Consider the following 18326-nt stretch of genomic DNA (forward strand, 5'->3'; position numbering starts at 1 on the left):
GAGAATCCCCGTCTCGAGATATCGTATCAATAAAATCTACATACGAACCGCTTTTACCGAGTATTCGAATCTTTTACATTTTCCAATGGAGTTCGCGTAACTATGTGCTCTAGAGTAATGAGCTCTTGTCAATGGAACGGGATAATTTCGTGAGTGTATGTTACCTTTGTCAATTCAAATGTTGCACGAGTTAAGAAGTCGCCGTGGTAAAGCCAAGTGATCTATAAATATCCTATAAATGGGGTTCGAATTTGAACTGAGCTTTGCGGAATTTATGAACAAAATTACATCTGAAAACCACGAGCTTTACGGTGAAGAAAAACTCGTGAAAAAACCAATAGACACCTGCGAAGCAATTAAATATTAAATGGAGGAGTTGGAAGAAGCCGCGCAAGATCGAGATAAATAGAAAACTTTTCTGCGAGCAATAAAGGATATAAGTTCGTTAAGGTTATGAAGGACAAACAGGGAATCGTCACCATCATGTATTCGAGAGCTCCTTCCGCTCTTAATAAACTAAACGTTCTAAAACGGACAAATATTTCCAACGCGAATAAGAGGCAGGTAAGTTTCGACTTTCCGCTATACGCAATATAAATCACTAGCTTTAAGGATGAGGAAAATATAACAGGAAAAACGAAAACTGAAGTGCTTAAAGTCCAGGTTGGCAGAAGATGTGAGCTACCACAGTGGATGACTTAAGAAGCCTTTGGCAAGTTACTGTTATTTAAACGGTCGGTTGCTCGGACTAACCGTACTTGTATTACTTATCTTGGTTTTATATCCTTTGGAGTACTTTTACGAGACTTTAAAGTACATAGTTTCATAAAATTGGATAGAATTTCCAGCCATGAAGGAGCTACAAACGCCATCGCATTTGTAACGTCAGAGCCTATTGTGATTCTACCTCCGTTGCTCACATCACAACGTTCACTTTCAGAATAGATGCAGACACGATTTCCGCGGGACACGTAATAAACTCTGAGTTATATTCTTCGGAAATCGGAGAATAAAATATCAAGAAGGCGAGTATTCCATGCGAGGCGGCAACACAGCAATGCTCTCAGGTATCGGATGCTATCAATACGGGTGACATAGTGGCCGCCTCCCGGAAACGGGAACCCTTCTCCGGTTTTGACGGGAATTTATGTAAAAAGGATATTTTGCTCACGGTTATCGTGTCACACATATTTAAGGAAAATTTGTGACCATAAAGGGCATGTCAAGGCATTTTTATGTTATTTACGCTGACGTCGATGTTATAATGAACGTGCCTTGTAAAATATAAATATGTATACCTATGTCAACATCGGTAGCTCTCGTTTATTTAAAGGTTTATCTTATCACGTGGCTGTTAGTCGCTTTAGCTAACACATCATACTCGTAGTATTTAGCGAAGTGATGAAACATTGTTGTAATAATATTTGCTCTTTTTATTTCTACAAACAAGCGTCTTTACAAATTTTATTTTTTACTGTTCCAGCGTGCGCGTTGTTGTTCTTTTCTGGAAAACTTTAATTTATCACTCCCGGGGAGCCCGTTTTCTCAGTATTAACGCACCAGGCAAGCAGACACGGCTAAGAAGCGTCAGTTTGCCGTCAGATCGTTGGATAAGCGCGACAGAGAGAAATGGACCGGCCCAGGGCGGGACAGAATAAGGAAAAAACGGACGCGCAGATAGCCCAGTATGTCACGCGGATTACGTCCGTCGAGCGTATTTGAATGAGAATTGCCAATAAGGAGGGGCGAGCCCAAGGCGAGCCGCTTTAAGGATCTTGAGATGTCCTGCTTGCCTGGTATTGATCTGTTTAACAACGAGGTTTATCGGACGTCAAACTCGACAACATAAGGATAAAAAAGTACCTATTAGTAATGGTTATTGCGTCGAAAAATATGTCTGTAATTGGATGTTTCGTCGAGACGAATAACACGAACCTCTTGGTTACGATTACGATAGGGTATCTCGTTCCGGTCGACTTAAAATGTAGTCGTGTTCGAGAAAAGTTCCCATTGTGAGTTGACCGCCTGCTCGCTTCTCGACAACTAAGTGCCAATTCCACGCAGATCTTATTCAGCGGTTTTAGAGCCGGACCGTTTGAGTTTAAACGGAATAGGAAACATGCGTGGAGCATAAAGATGCTTGTCTAGACAAGCATCCGCATTGCGGATGCCATACCGTATATCATAGATATTTACTTAAAAATTAGTCTAGGATTACAAATCACACATTATTCAAAAGGTGGAACTTCCTTACAGGGAAAACTTTTTCAAAGAAACACTGTCTCAAAGTGTTTTTCTAATAGTTGCACTCTATCAAAGGATGCATGGTTTATTTTCATAGCAAGAGCATTTTGCTACATGAAAATGAAATAATACGTTTTATTGTTCCGCCACTACTTCCATGTGATTTTATCAAAATTCCAGTTTTCAACACAAATACTAATTCTAGAAAGTGTTCCATTTTAGAACTCGTACTCGCACATTGCCGGAAAATGAGTTCACACATCTTATTGGACTGTTTGATTGGGGAATTTATATTTTGAGGGAAATTAACTTCTGGATCAAAAGTAATAATTTGGAAACGTATGTTTTACAATATAATTATATTCAAATTTAAGGGTGACGTGAATATGTAGGTAAGTTGAAGTGGCATTGGGCAGGCCGCATCGCTCGAAGAACAGGTAACCGTTGGGGGAGAAAGGATCTGGAGTGGCGACCGCAAACTGGAAGACGCGGATTAGGCTAGCACCCTATTAGGTGGACCGACGACATCGTTAGAGTAACGGGGGCTACTACGAAGCTCGACAGTGGAAGTTCGTATCGTACCGTCCCTCTCACTCTCCAGCGGGACGGCAAGACACGAAGTTCGAATTTTGCACTTCGTGTAAAGGGCCCGGTGACCAGCCGCCATTCGTTGTGGCGAAACGTCTTCCAGATGATGACAATGACGTTCCAAATCCCAAACACAAATAAACAGAGCGCTGTAACTGTCCGAAACACAATACAACTCAAAAGTCCTTAAATTCTTAATGCGATCCCGGAGAGGCCATTAGTACATGATTTAATTAGCGATGGCCAGAATGCCCTCCGACTCGGCCATTTAATAATTACCCACCGGAGGAGTTTTAATTTCCTCTAAAAACGGCATAAATATTTTGCACGGCTTTGTCCGATGGCGGAGAATCAATTTGCCTCAAAGGCTGCGTCGAGGCGTTTGAAACATGGCCGGTGTTTATAAATAAAACAGCTGCTAATAGGAGGTCGTTCCTCTTCATTATGGGTGAAATATGGCGCAGGAACTTACACATTTAGACAACCCGTAAATTCCATGTTATTTTATTTGAAGAAGTCTGGTGGAGTTACTGATCGATAACTTAACCTAACCAACAAAAAGTTGGAAACCCCCGACTTTGTCACTTCAAAGTTCTAAGAACCTGCTTTCAAATAAACAAAAACCGCATTCAAATCGGTCCACCCGTTTAAGAGCTATGGTGCCACAGACAAACACACACAGCGGTTAAACTTATAACACCCGATATTTTGCGTCGGGGGTTAGAAATAAATGATATTTTATGTAGAGTCAATAAAAAACAAGAATTTTAGAGGAAGAATCGAAAAGTAATGTAAACGTTTTGGTTATAATGACTGTTTAGTAAAAGGGATGGTATCAACCAAATTAGTCGGGAACCTGCTTTTCCGTGCAGGGATGCTACTAACTTGTCCTATAACTGAGCAGCGACTTTTGTTTGAGTTACTTGGCATGGTCCCTTCGTCGAAATTAAAATACAAATGTCACAGTAAAATTCCAGCAAAATATCGACAGACAACTATAGGTAAGTATAAGTAGAGCTACCAGACTTGAGGTCACGAACACAAGAACATGTCATGTGATGACAGCGGGATTTTGACATTCACTCATTCATTTCTTTCATTCTCCTTTTTTAACCCCGACACAAAAGAGAGTTTGACCGCTATTTGTGGCTGTGTGTCTGTCTGTGGCACCGTAGCTCTTAAACGGATGGACCGATTTGAATGCGGTTTTTCTATTTGAAATTAGGTTTTCTAGCAATTGTTCTTAGACATATTTCATTCAAATCGGTTTAGCCGTTTTGAGATATTGAACTTTGAAGTGATAAAGGGGTTTTCCAGCTTTTTGTTGGTTAGGTTATATGCAATCAGTTCTTTATGTAGTAGCTGTGTGTCTTCATGTACCTATACTAATGTTTACATGCGCGCAGTCCTTACGCAGTTGCTACGTAAATTCTCGTATCACGGATAAGAGCGGCAACGGGCTCGGACGAAAGCGAAGTTAGCTCGTTGTTTCTAGTTAACTTACTGGATTTTACTGTGTCAATGCCGATTGCGAGCTAATTGATATTCAGCCCGCGCTGCTGTTACAATTCCTCCCTGTTTTTGACAGTCACAGAACTAAGTGGAATGAATTAGAAATTAAAATTAGCAGATGTCGTTTTGTTACTCTTTACGAACCTTCGAGCGCTGTGCCGTTTCTTAAAATATATAACTAGCGGTTGTCCGGGACTCCGGTTCAGCGGATTAAGAGTGAAGTAACAAGACAGAGTAAAACAATATACAACTGTACTTCGACATTCATAAAACCCCGAAATCCAAACCGATAAGTCAAGAATTGTAGAGTCATGCCATGAATTTTGCACGAATGTTGTACATACGAAAATGACGACCACGTCATACATTGGAATATCAAATAAAAATTTAGCAAAATGCTGTAATTACAATTCAACTAACAGAGCTGATGCTTCACGGGAGCAACGCTGCGGGTATAAAACTAGTTGTCTTCAACTCACGTTGCTTTAGCAACAATGATCTATTTGTTACAATTGATTAAGTATGCGTAAGAGTGAAAGGCCGGCGCTGGCACGCAGCGCGTATGTCGCTTGCTTACCAATAGGCCTGGGGCGGTGTTGCAAATTGTATCAACAGTACACATACAACATTCTACATGTATATCACTGTGTATTTTGCCAACTGAAATATCGGGGGCGTAGCTCAGATGGTAGAGCGCTCGCTTAGCATGCGAGAGGTACCGGGATCGATACCCGGCGCCTCCAATTGGATTTTTATTTTCTTATTGGATTTTTGGGACGTAAAAAGAGTGTATATTTCTAGGCAAGTATATCCTCTATGAGCTTTTCATTGTGACAGGGACAGGTGTGTTACGTGTGAAGCACACATATGAAGGCTAGAATTGACATTCCAAAACTTGACAATAAGAAAAATGCACATATCAAAATAATTATGTAGGTATTTGATGAAACTTAAATGAAGCGTTATACTTTGAGGAATAACATAATTATTATTATCTAATACTAGTTGCTGGCCCCGACTTTGCAGATGTAACTAATGAAGACAATTTGCTGTATTACTCACTCGCACACATTTTATCCATGACGTATTTATTATTTAGTTAATTTTTTCGATTTATTCATTAATTTTGAAACCTTTCTTTCACAAAAAGACAATGAGCCAAATAGGTGCGTTTAATTCGGTAATTTAACAAATACGAGTAAATGCAACTGTTTTGAGTATTTAAAGTGAATGATATTTTAGTCGATTTATGTTAATTTATGATATGAATGATCAAATTATGTTTTTTTTTTATACTATTTAGTACAGGGGCTTTACGACTCTCCACACGTTGAACTATACATATCCTAATTAGCCCCTCCCCCTTAAAAAATCTCATAACCGCCCGGCTCATAATTACCCAAAACTACTAGGACAGCATAACGCCTCAGACAGTCCCTTACTAAAACTAACACAACAGCATAGCACTCACCGAGCCTTTCCGCCCCGGGAAGCTGAAGAAGACGTCCGGGCCATTCCGGTGCGGCATCTGCCGGAGCACGTTCAGAAGCTTCGCAGAATGCCGCGGCTGCAAAACGGAAACCACTTAATAATTTGCTTTAACATTTTCTGAGTCCTGTAGATTTTAGTATCTATCTAGATTTGATGGCGTGAACGGAACATTTTCGTTAGGGTCCGGCTGCACGCTCAAGCATGTGTGTTAAGACGGCAAAACGGTATATTGCACAACACAAATGGCTTTTGGACGCCATCCACTTTTTGCGCTAATTTTTGCACAAGGCGTTTGCGCATGAAACTCGCTGCATGTAGCCCGGGCCTTAAAATAATAGACAGTGAGAAAAGCGTATGCTAAGTATACATAGTAATAGTTATACATACATTATCCTCGGATGCAACACTTCACAATTAGTGTAGGTATTTAATTAAGGCAAGCCGGTGGGAATCGAGTTGTTTGTAAATGGATCATTTAAAACTTATTTCTTAGTTGGAACCCCCGTTCATATTTCCTTATGTTATTGTATTTTTATTATTTGTAGTTGTAGCAGAAATATAAATGCAAATTATTTGTAAATTTCATATGTTTATCTACTTATTACGGTTCTTGAAATACAGCCCTGAGACGCACAGATGGACGGAAAGTGTAGCGACATTAAAAACATTCCGTTAGTCACACTTCAGTTACGAAAACCTGAAACACTTTTGCGTGTTAATTAGCAGAAGATGCAACAAAGTGGTGACGTCAATTCTTATAAAATTCCGTTTAAATAAGTCGTCACAGTTTTGCATCCAACGAGTAATTTTTCCCCAGGCTCTCGCCTCCGCAATAACAGTCCAATTTCACCAGGGCAACAGAGAACTAACGGAGGCAGAGAGGGAAGCGCTGCGAACGCACCCGCGGTCGCACGGAACAGTTAAACGTTCAATTAGGCGGCCCGCGAGTGCTTTTCAAATTTGCATCGTTGTACCATCGTGTGGCGAGGCGGTTAATTAGACGGCAGAAACGGCCTGGTTGCTTTGTGTTTATGTTCGCCTGGTATTCCGTTGAGCTTGCCTTTTATTCAGCAGCCACAGACAGATAAACGACAATTGCGCGGAAAGCGAATGAACTGCTCTATCTCTAAGAATCTAATAGAAATTCAGTCAAGTTTAAAATCAACTCTTTTAGTTAAATATATGTTTCACCTAATTTTGAGAATAACTAAATCATTCAAGCTAAAGAAGTCTCTCCTGAGACTATATATATAGTATTTATTGAACATACCCATTTCCCGTTAACGGCCTTCATGGCGCCAAATAGCTGCTTCAGCTCCTTGACGGTGACGCTATAGCTAGCCAACACTCCCAGCATTTCTATGAGAAGGTCTGTAACAAAAGAAAACTCTACATCAATATAAATACCTAAATTTTCTTCGCCGACATTCAGGCACGCTATACAACGCTGCATACCACACTTCATCCAAATCCATTCAGTCGTTTTAGCGTTAAAGACTAAGCACACGCTCATAAACACACACACGTAGGTACTTATAATAGTAGCAGCATTTATTGCTGTTTAGTACGAGTAAACTTTCTTTCTGAATTCAAAGACGATACACTTGAGATTGTACGTCGGCTCGTCGGGTTAGATCCAAAACCACGCTTGTAAAGGCTAGACTTAGTTACACACCCTTAACCTTAACTTTAGAAAAAAAAACCGGTTAAGATCGTGTCGGACACGCCCAAGATAGGGTTCCGTAGCCATTACGAAAAAATCAGGTAATATTTTTCTAAGAATTTCGTTTTGTGTACAGAATGTTCTAAGTTTAGGTATTAAGTAAGTTTAGAGGGGGGGGGGCGATCGATTTGAATGAAAATTTACACTTTAAAGTTGAATATTTCGCAAACAGATCACTGAATCGAAAAATTGCATTAGCGACCCCCCCCCCCCTATGGTTTTTAAAGACCTATTCAACGATACCCCACACTATAGGGTCAGTCGAGAAAAAAAAACACCCCCACTTTTAAGTCCATGGGAGGTACCCTAAAAAAAACAAATTTAAGCTTTATAATACTAACGGTCTCTGAGCTTAGCCGCGGACAGACAAACAGACGGACAGACATGGCGAAACTATAAGGGTTCCTAGTTGACTACGGAACCCTATCTTTTAACGAACAGTAAGACTTCACGTCGACGGTCTGAAAACTTCGAGAGCAAATCTCGCATCCCCTAACACCACACAGTTGAACACATAATTATTAAGCAGCAGACCAGATACTACCGCCGGGGGATGAGTGATGAGGTTTTAATAATAGATTCACCCAGGGTTCACCGTGTGTATACTAATTAGGCATCCATGTGTATATTGAAAATACAAACTGAAATATAGATGCACAGTAAAACCAGAAAAATAAGACCAGCACTGGGAATCGAACCCAGGTCCCCGGTATTCCGTACCGCGTGCTAAACCGCTACACCACAGCGCTGGTCTTATTTTTCTGGTTTTTCTGTCCATCTATATTTCAGTTTGTATTTTCAATTTAGGTTTTACGGGATGACCGTAAAAGTAAAAATTTGGAATTGAAATAAAAAATAGAAAAAGATTCCAAAGAAACAATCTTAATGCATGTGTATATTAAGTCAGTGTTTCTGTATGTGTATCTATTTTATCAACCAATAAACCATTCTTATTCTTAATTACTCCCATCGCTTGATTGCACATATAGACTTGATCTGTGAGAGGATTTAAAATGGCAGGGTTTTAGGAAAGCTAGCAAACGAGACATCTGACATTTCATTCATCGTTGGGAATGAGAGGCTCGAAATTGTTGCCCACTTTTTTTATCTTGGACAAATGCTCCAGTTAAGTATGTTCAACTTAGGCAAAGAGTCGCCCGAAGAATGCAACTCAGTCGAAAAAAAATAAGACTAAGTGCAGACGAGATGCTCTTAAATTAAGCGTCGCTCGTCCTAGTCTAGTAGTTTTGATACCACAACTGGGGTGACACCCTTACCCGGCCCGGATAACACCGACATGGAAATACCGATCCTGTTTTTTGTGTACACGCCTATAAAAACTGGCAGGAGCTTCTATGGGCGTGTACACGAAAAACAGGGTCGGTATTTCCACCGGGATGGAAAAGAGTATCACCCCCACTGAACAACATGGCGCGAGGACTTGAGGAACATTTTTAAGAGGGGTCTCCGTTACGAGCTTTGACATCATGTCTTGACTAATCCATGATATTATACATATAACTAGCTCCGCTATCTATTGCAATTCGGATGATATAACGACTGTATTGTAAAAACCAAGCTCTATACTGATCAGATAGATAATATTCTAACCATAATCACCATTCAAATGGCTTAACTATAAAAAGTACTAACAGTAAAATCTCTTTGTATGTTCTGTAGCGTGCACGAAAGCTGTCACACATAGGTTCAATAGAAGCTATGAAACCCCGCGAACGGAACCAATCGCATTTTTCAGATACGCTATTGCTACTAGGAATTCAGGAACATTCTATACAGGCGGGCCGGCAGCATTCCCGGATTTCCCTTGTTACAGAGATTCCCGACAGCTTTGCCCTAGGTATGTACAGCAAAATTCCTAAATACTCGGAGCTGGCCTTATACTATGAAGTTCGCAATTCGAACTTAGTATCGTGCCATCCCGCTTACGCTAAAAGTATTTAATAAAAGTAAGAGGGACGGTATGAAACAAGCTTCGAATTTCGGAGTAGCCTTGATTATAGTGAATCAGCTGTTAAAACGTGGATTACAAGTTGCCCGAGGTGACATATAACATGTGTGCGCGTGGTGATGTGTTATTTGAAACTTCGTATCGCCGGGGGCGTAGCTCAGATGGTAGAGCGCTCGCTTAGCATGCGAGAGGTACCGGGATCGATACCCGGCGCCTCCAAGAACTTTTTAAAAATTCCTAAATATTTTTCTACGTGTTGAAGAGTAGTAGATATGTCCGATCTGTCGAACTGACATTTTTAAATGATTTACTGTCATTTGGTGCAAATGGAAAATGGACAACTCGAAATTATACGTCAAAGCAGAAAAATGACAATTTGAAATATGTACCTACATCAACAAGGAAAATTGAGATAATAGGGATGTTGACGCCATTAACAAATAATTCGAAGGCACGACTCCAGTAAATAAACGCTTTATTTTAGCCCTGAAAACCAGATTAATTTTCGATTTACTGTAAAATTCGTTCTTTTGTTGCTTTACAACAAATAAATAGTAAGTCGCTATTGCCATTGACACTCTATGGGAGAATTGTGTTTTGACAGCTCATAAAAAGTACGTCAGTTGATTGGTGGTGTCAACCAGTGTCAACATCCCTATTGTCCATCTTGAACAAATCTTGAATATCGTCGAAAATGTAATCTTGACCCATGGTAAAATTGTCAAATTTGAAGTACGCCGAAAAAAAAAACGGCCACATATATTTACGTGCACTCAGAAATGTGACGAATTGTAAATATATCCCCCCCCCCACCGAAATAATTTGTTTTGGCTCTAAGTATATATTAAATTATGACTTGATTTAGACAACATTCACATAGCGCTTATTTATTTTTGCTCTCAATTTATAATGGACAATATTCCCTTTAAGTATTTTCAGCACTATTCAATTTAGATAAAATTTACTCTGGATGGTATTCATTTTGGTCCAAATTCAAAATGGTCAATTCAAACGGACGATTTCCCATTTGCACTCTCGCATACAAATAATTTATTTGTCAAACATAGGTTAAAATAGTTGGTACACTGATCATAGATTTGTATCACTATGCTGCGCCCGAGGGCATACAAATATAAATAAAGATGTTTATTATTATTATTATTATTAAATGTCTTGTAGCTAGGCACATTCAGTCATGCAGTAAACTAAATAAAGTCTAAAAAGTTTCAGAACTATCACGCATATACTCCTCCATTGAATAGATATATTGGTAGAACCCATCCTTTGAACACCACCAAAAGCGTCGTGCTTTCCTGGTACACGCGTAAAGAAATCCTCTACTGCTGAGCGCCCATTAAATATTAATTTGTGAGGAAATTGCGGGAACCGTGACCACGGGCGCACACCGGCCGGGCCCAACCTCGTATTTATTCATCAGCTTTTAAACAAATTAATTACTTCCCCCATACTTGAAGAATTCTTTCGAAGTTATTATTCCTTTTTATAATTCTACGCGTCATACTAGCGAAATAAACACAGAGTATCGCAAATTCGTAATATAATTATGCAGAGAGGCAACTTTGACAATGTCGTGTTTCCAAGACTCTAAGCTTATTACTGCTAGCGGATGACAAAACACGCGCACCAAACAGTTTTAGCAAATTCCGCTGGCGAAACTCCCTGGAGCGGACTAAATTTACCGCGTCAAATATTTTAAAAAGGCCATTTAGAGGCCGCTCCTCGAAAGCCTTTGGCCCTGTGACGGCAGAATTGTAAATTATATACCGCACCGCGCACCACGAGCAAATTTAGGGACGTCCTCGTTTCGCAGTGCATTTGCGAACGTGTTCCGCCTTCGGGCGTGAAATAATACAAAGCTGGGATGGCCTCTCGGAGTCCTGCGGCCCTGGTCCATACGTCACCTAATGGGGCCGTATTGTTCCGGGTAATCCCGGGCCGGTTTAATCCCGGCCACTGCGTATCGAGAAGTTAGCGGCCGGATTTGAAAAAGTATTATGCACGTGATATATTTTCTGTTGTTATGTGGCGAAACGATATAATAGTCTAGTATAGTAATAGGTATATTGGTGGCAAATGGGTGGGGATCATAATTCGACCACGTTAAACGGTAATTAACGATATAATGACAAACTGGAAAGAGTTATTACACGAAAAGTATCTATACAATTTGTATGGCTAATTTTGGTGTTAGAACGGAAAACTTCTACATTAATTTTAACTCTAGGTGTTATGGTATCCACTTAATGAAGTCAACCAGTTATGGATACTTATTCCTGTCCGCTTAAAAGGAAGGTACGCTTGAAAGTTAAGTTATCTAACCAGCACTGCACTTGTAAACATTGCCAAAATAACACTCTCACAATGACAGGGCTTGAGCCGTAGTTCCCACGCAGGCCCAGTGCGGATTAGGAACTTCACACACACCATTGAATTGCTTCGCTGGTTTGTGCAGTTTCTTCGCGATGTTTTCCTTCACCGTAAAGCTCGTGGTAATTAAATATGTGGTGGGCTAATAACAAGTTTTAGGTTACAACTGTCAACCTTGGGCATGTATTTACTGAATAACGTCGTGTAAGTAACTTTTGATTTATCATCACCCAAGCTTTCAACTTGTCTATGACTAGGTAGCTATTGCTCGTAACTTCCGTATGGCTTCCATGGCAATTTTACATAATATAGCCTATGTTACTTGCTCATTCGGTTTCTGTTCGGTAATTTTTGAGTATATCCATTACCAATAAACAACTAAAACAAAAAAAAAACATTATAAATATTTGTTTCGATCACAAAAAATTACGAAAAGAATTAACAAGATAAACAAGACATTAAGCAAGAACAATCAAAGACAACTAGAGTAAACACTAGCAGAGTACACTGGAAACGTAGCGCCAAGTAAACAGACTCATAACGAACCCATTGTGTGACCAAACAAGTTTCAATTCCACGAGCACAATGGTTGCAAATGAAGTTGTCGCTATATCAATTTGTTAGCCATGTCACGTGACACTAAATGACGTGCCTGCACCCCAAATTATTTTGGCTACCGTATCAGCTGAGTGACAATCGATATATAGTGTCAGAGAGAAAGGGAATTTTTAGTCACCATCCACAAGTCATGCAAGCAAGTTTTGCAGGTGGTAGGACCTTGTGCAATGTCCGCCCGGATTGCTACCACCATCTTGCTCGCTAATCCTGCCGTGAAGCAACAGTGCTTGCACTGTTCTGTTTCGGCGTGGAGAGTAAGACAGCCGGTGAAATTACTGGCACTTGAGGTATCCCATCTTAGGCCTCTAAGTTGGCAACGCACCTGCAATACCCCTGGTGTTGCAGATGTTTATGGGCGGTGGTTATCTCTTACCATCAGGAGACCCACTTGCTCGTTTGCCATCCATTCCAATAAAAAAAAATGCAGTACCGTTAATAGAACACAAATATTTCATAAATGTTTTTTTGTAGCCCGTAATATGTCTCACTACTGCACAAAGGCCTCCCAGGTTAAACAAATGCAGACTGTACTTTCGTAGACTTCATCTGAAATCTGTCTGAAAGTGGTCTAAATTTGGCTTCCAAAAGTTTATTTATTTTCATTTATTTTTAATGATAACATTACACTATTAGGTACTAATTTAGGGCAAATCGTCAATTACTCGCCGCCTTGTACTAAAAATTAATTATATTTATAGGTGACCAGTAATTGACACTTATGCTAAAAATGAACTCAGTTTATAGGTAACCAAAGTTCATTTTTAGTGTAAGAGCTCAGAAAATAAATAAGTATCACAGCAAGCTCTCGTTAGCCATCTCTCAAATCAATTCCCAAACAAGTTGATTGGTTTCGCAATACGTATACTCGTACAGTACAATGTTAATTATTAACGAGATCCCATGTGATCGCATCGGACCAGCGATTAAGGGTATCGATCGAAACGCCCACAAATTAGCAAAGTCCCTGAGGTGCTGCGATTTAACTGGTTCATTAGCGACCTCCTGGGAACTCTGTACTCCGGGTATTGCATACGGAGAAGATAAATCCTCCGGCTTTGCAGTAATCATACATTAATTACTTAGGAAAAGATTGAAGTAAAACATTTGGAGTCTTACAAAAAGCAGAAAACAGGTGATAGAGAACTAACATATTTCTTACAAAATTATCGTATTGAAGCATTTTACGTCAAAATGTCTCATTAATTACAAGCTGTATGTATGTATGTGCAGGTCAAATTCCGCAAGCTGAATTCGACCAACTTCCAGCTCCTGTGGTCGGATTGATTTGAAATTTGGCATGCTTATGCAAATTGCGTGACAATACAATAATCTGGTAGTGCCAGCTGGTAATCCGGCCAGGATCGTCTCCGTAGAACGGAACTCTTCCACGGTTAATGGCATTCACTTGAAATTTGGTAGGTATGCAAATGTAAATAGTTTGGGTGACAATGCAAGTACAGTCAACAAAAAGCTTAAATTAAAAATTAAAATTTTACCAAAAAGTTATTTTAAATACAGAGTTTCTTAGGTTTAACGCAATTATTTAGTAAGTTGAACAGAACACCGTTTTAAAAGTTTACATTTTTTTTTTTAAATTAAAGTCGAGAAATATTTCAGCAGGTAGATACATTTTGTCGCTGTTCAAGGTGTGCGTCGAAGAAAGGGCTAGGCAGGAATGGTCATTTGGTGTAACCCAAGGATTACTAAACTTTTTTAGTTTGCGACGCACTTGCAGGCTCTTTAGTCAGTGCCCTTAAGAAAGAAAGAAAGATTTATTTCGTTCTATCAGTACCACCACCATACAGTAATAAGACTAAACACTAGAACTAACAATAAAAACTAAGTTACGAGGTGACACGACAGGAGAGGTTACAGCTAGGCAGCCTAGCTACTTGAAATAGGGTATAGTAGCTAGCAATGGCGTGGCACCGTAATCCGACTTCGACCATATTGCTTGCTTTGCCACGGATCCCTTGGGCCTTGGAGGAATTCCCGAAGGGAGAACTTTGAGAGAGAATTCGAAAACTTCTGGTGTAACCTAACAACTACCTGAATTATTCTGGCTTTCGTGATCTTCTATAAACACCAGCCAATCGGAGGGCTCAATAATATTAAGTGCAGTAAAAATCCAAAACACACTCGCTTCTAAACTCAGTCAATCCATACAGCGGGTTAATAGCTAAAGTTTTTCCATCACGCCGGCACGAGTCACGCGTCACGCATTTGTTGAGCTGCAAGCCGAGGGGATCCCTTTTGACCGATGAAGGCGTTTAAACCTTATGTGCTCCTGGTGTGAGGAGTGTGGAATACGGTGATTTTTTTGGTGAATCCGGTTCTTTATGGTGGCTCTTGTCATAAATTCAGATTGTATCAATATTTTCAGCATTACCTGCTGCGTTATCATATCAATCAAGGGTAGGGAAATTCTAAGTGTTCTTAATATACCTAAGTATAATAAAGAGACAATTTTACAAAAATATTTAAAATTGGAGATTCAGTACGAATTAGTAAATACAAAGGTTGAAAAAAGGATATTATACTCCAAATTGGTCCACAGAAATATACGAAAGTAGAAGATACTAATCATGGGCCTATATTCATTATATTCCTAAGAATTACTCAAGTCCAAGTATCCAAACATTTATCTTGCATGTAGAAAGAATTACTCATAAAGAAAAAACCGGCCAAGAGCGTGTCGGACATGCCCAAGATAGGGTTCCGTAGCCATAACGGAAAAATGAAATAATATTTTTCTAACGATATCGTATTGTGTGCCTACGAGATCTTCCAAGTTTAGGTATATTTTATACCTTAAGTTGCTATTTACTCTTAGGGGCTGTTTCACCACACATTGATTAGTGTTAACTGACGGTTGAATGAGCTGCTGTCTCTATTTGTTTTGTTCTAATAGACGGAGAAGGCATCACAGTTAACACTAATCAATGGATGGTGAAACAGCCGCTTAAACTAGTAATAATTCTTAAGCAATCTTAGCCGTTATAATTTTCCTTGTAAATTTGATATACTTAGGTACTACCATCCTGATTTTTTTTTAATTTTTCCACCCAACAGTTTATATTTTAAAGGGGGGGGGGACACGCGATTTTAAAGAAAATTTACTTTTTAAAGTTGAATATTTCGCAAACAGATCACATACTATAGGATTAGTCGAGAAAAAAAATCACCCCCTTTTACGTCTATTGGAGAAAATACACAAAAATATTTTTTTAGGATTTTTAGTTTACCATTGTCGGCGTAACTGATATGTATATTCGTATCAAATTACAGATTTCTAGTAATAACAGTCTCTAAGCTTAGCCGCGGACAGACAGACAGACGGACAGACATGTCGAAACTATAAGGGTTCCTAGTTGACTACACTAAAAATAGAAAAGTCATTGAAAAACTATAGGATCACTACATTGTCCATCCAGATTGGAAAGATGGCCTTAGCTCTAGATCTTAGCTCAAACCTAAGTCGAATCAACAGCAAAAAAAAAACACTTTTTGTTTTCTGATAAAATACTTTAAAATGATAACATCTTTTTTGTTCAGTTACATTTGTACAAAACCTTGTGCGCGAGTCTAATTCTGGGGCCAAAAAAAAGGAAATGAAAAAGGGGTTAATTCTGCAGAAGTTGAATAGCTGATTTCGACTTAAACCCCTTCACACATAAAATAGAAAATAGCTGTGTAATTTCTGCAGACTTAACCCCTTTTTCACTAGGTTCCCAGAATTTCGCCCGATTTTTTTTATTAACTCTTGTCTAAGGCTATTTTATCAAAAATATAATCTTGGAGGCGCCGGGTATCGATCCCGGTACCTCTCGCATGCTAAGCGAGCGCTCTACCATCTGAGCTACGCCCCCGGTGATAACAACATACAAATACACTATATCTTACTTCTACTAAAGGCCAGCGGCGCTACATTACGCCAAGTGTCGCCTTTCACTCAATTAGTACGCTTTACTCTACATACATATTATTTATTGTACGATTAATAAAAAGCGAATAACAAACATTTTCTGCCGTTTGTTTTGTTATTATATCAGGATTTGAATATTAAGTCTTCATGTTTGCCAATTTAAGTTAAGGCTCTCACACAAAACTGCGACGTCGCATCGCATTGCAAAAATGTGCCAGCCCACGATACGCATCGCAAAAAAATCCGATTTGATTCGCATCGCGCATTCCTGTCATATTACGTTATTTTATATTAGGTATGGTACCTGAAGCCTGAAGCAACGCTTTGCCGCACAAAATCGTATCGCAGCAATTCGTATAAGTTCCTGCGATATGCTGCCATATCGCACCGCATCGTATTTTTGAGTGGGAGCCCTTAGGATGATTATGAATTTGCCACGAGTCTCGTATTGTTTGATGGGTTAGGTTAGAGTTGCGTCAAAGTGCGAATAGTCTAAAGTAGAAGTTACAAATACTTTTATTTAGAAGTATGGCCTTTTTTAAAAATAAAGTGTAAAAATGCCCGAAAAAAGTAGGTCACCCAGATTCATTTTAAGACTTCATTTCAGATTTTTCTCATTGCAATTGCAATGCAATGAATTTATAAAAAGATATCAATTGGAGGCGCCGGGTATCGATCCCGGTACCTCTCGCATGCTAAGCGAGCGCTCTACCATCTGAGCTACGCCCCCGGTGATTATTCAGACGAATTTCTTAACGATAATGAGTAATTTCAAGGTGAATATGCGTACGCGCTGCGACAGTAAAGGTCTTTCTCTTCACGTGACTTGTGCTAGTTGTTCTTGTTGCACACGCTATATTCTACAGCAATCCTACAAGCTTATATTAGAAATCCGAAAGTTTGTCAGAGTTTGTGTTTGTTATTGTTTCAACCGAAAACGGCGGGATAGATTTAATACATAGCTATTTTTTCCCCAAATTCCAGCGGGATCGGGATGAAGCACCGATATGTCAACCGCTAGGATTAGAGATTTGATATTCGACACCCTCGACACCCACGTGTGTTTCTTATGCCTCGGCCATTACTGCAGATCGCAATAAAATTTTAGTAAATTCCCAAAATTCAATACAATTCCGGAATTTCAAAAGAAAATCACATTAGAAAGTATACGAGTAAATCTCTCATAAAAACTAATTTCCTGTGACTAGGTACTTATGAAACTTATGTTATGTTCTTTGACAAACCTTTGAATTTTTTCCCGTAGAATACATTAATTAATTTACTTTTCACAATTAATAACAAAAAAAAAAGAATACGTTGGAGGCGCCGGGTATCGATCCCGGTACCTCTCGCATGCTAAGCGAGCGCTCTACCATCTGAGCTACGCCCCCGGTGATTATTTACTTTAAAATTTAATATCTACATCACCAACAGAAATCTACAAGTCACTTTCTCAAACTCCTATCACGGCTTCGTCGCAGCAAAAAATTTTAAACTTTATTTTGCACGACAAAAGATTCTTTCTATAAATGTAGATTCAATTAAGATAAGACATTGGCAAAGTTAACCAGCTGTATGTATGTCATAACGCCTCGAGGTAATGTACTTCGTGAAACTTGTTACGAGAACTGGAGTGGTGTCGCAATTTCTGCTACATTATGTATTTAAATCTTAACACTTGAATAATGTATTATTATCTAATTCAATTAAAAGTTTTTTAACGCGCCATAACGGCCTCTATCGTAGAGAATTGTGGGTTTGACGTCGAGGGTTTGCAGTCCCGAATTTTCAAAAATGTATATGCAAAAATATCGTTTGAAATTTGCTACATGCTGTTCAGCGAAGGAAAACGTCGTGAGGCAACCCGC

General features: G+C 39.3%; 1 protein-coding gene and 5 non-coding genes across 6 annotated transcripts in view; 2 read left to right on the top strand and 4 right to left on the bottom strand.

Annotated features, from left to right (window-relative positions):
* rg (A kinase anchor protein rugose) overlaps nucleotides 1-18326 on the bottom strand; it is a 446901-nt gene that overhangs the window by 257514 nt on the left and 171061 nt on the right. The window contains exons 4-5 of the mRNA XM_074098176.1: nucleotides 7106-7206; nucleotides 5816-5911 (exon numbers count right to left, since the gene is read on the bottom strand). Coding sequence (XP_073954277.1) covers nucleotides 5816-5911; nucleotides 7106-7206 — 197 coding nt within the window. The remainder of the gene's footprint in view (nucleotides 1-5815; nucleotides 5912-7105; nucleotides 7207-18326) is intronic.
* TRNAA-AGC (transfer RNA alanine (anticodon AGC)) lies at nucleotides 5015-5087 on the top strand. The gene has a single exon. It is a non-coding gene; the product is annotated as a tRNA-Ala (tRNA).
* TRNAA-AGC (transfer RNA alanine (anticodon AGC)) lies at nucleotides 9674-9746 on the top strand. Its single transcript has one exon. It is a non-coding gene; the product is annotated as a tRNA-Ala (tRNA).
* On the bottom strand, nucleotides 16330-16402 carry TRNAA-AGC (transfer RNA alanine (anticodon AGC)). The gene has a single exon. It is a non-coding gene; the product is annotated as a tRNA-Ala (tRNA).
* On the bottom strand, nucleotides 17116-17188 carry TRNAA-AGC (transfer RNA alanine (anticodon AGC)). The gene has a single exon. It is a non-coding gene; the product is annotated as a tRNA-Ala (tRNA).
* TRNAA-AGC (transfer RNA alanine (anticodon AGC)) lies at nucleotides 17777-17849 on the bottom strand. The gene has a single exon. It is a non-coding gene; the product is annotated as a tRNA-Ala (tRNA).

The sequence above is a fragment of the Choristoneura fumiferana genome, chromosome 15, assembly GCF_025370935.1.
Source record: "Choristoneura fumiferana chromosome 15, NRCan_CFum_1, whole genome shotgun sequence".
NCBI lineage: Eukaryota > Metazoa > Arthropoda > Insecta > Lepidoptera > Tortricidae > Choristoneura > Choristoneura fumiferana.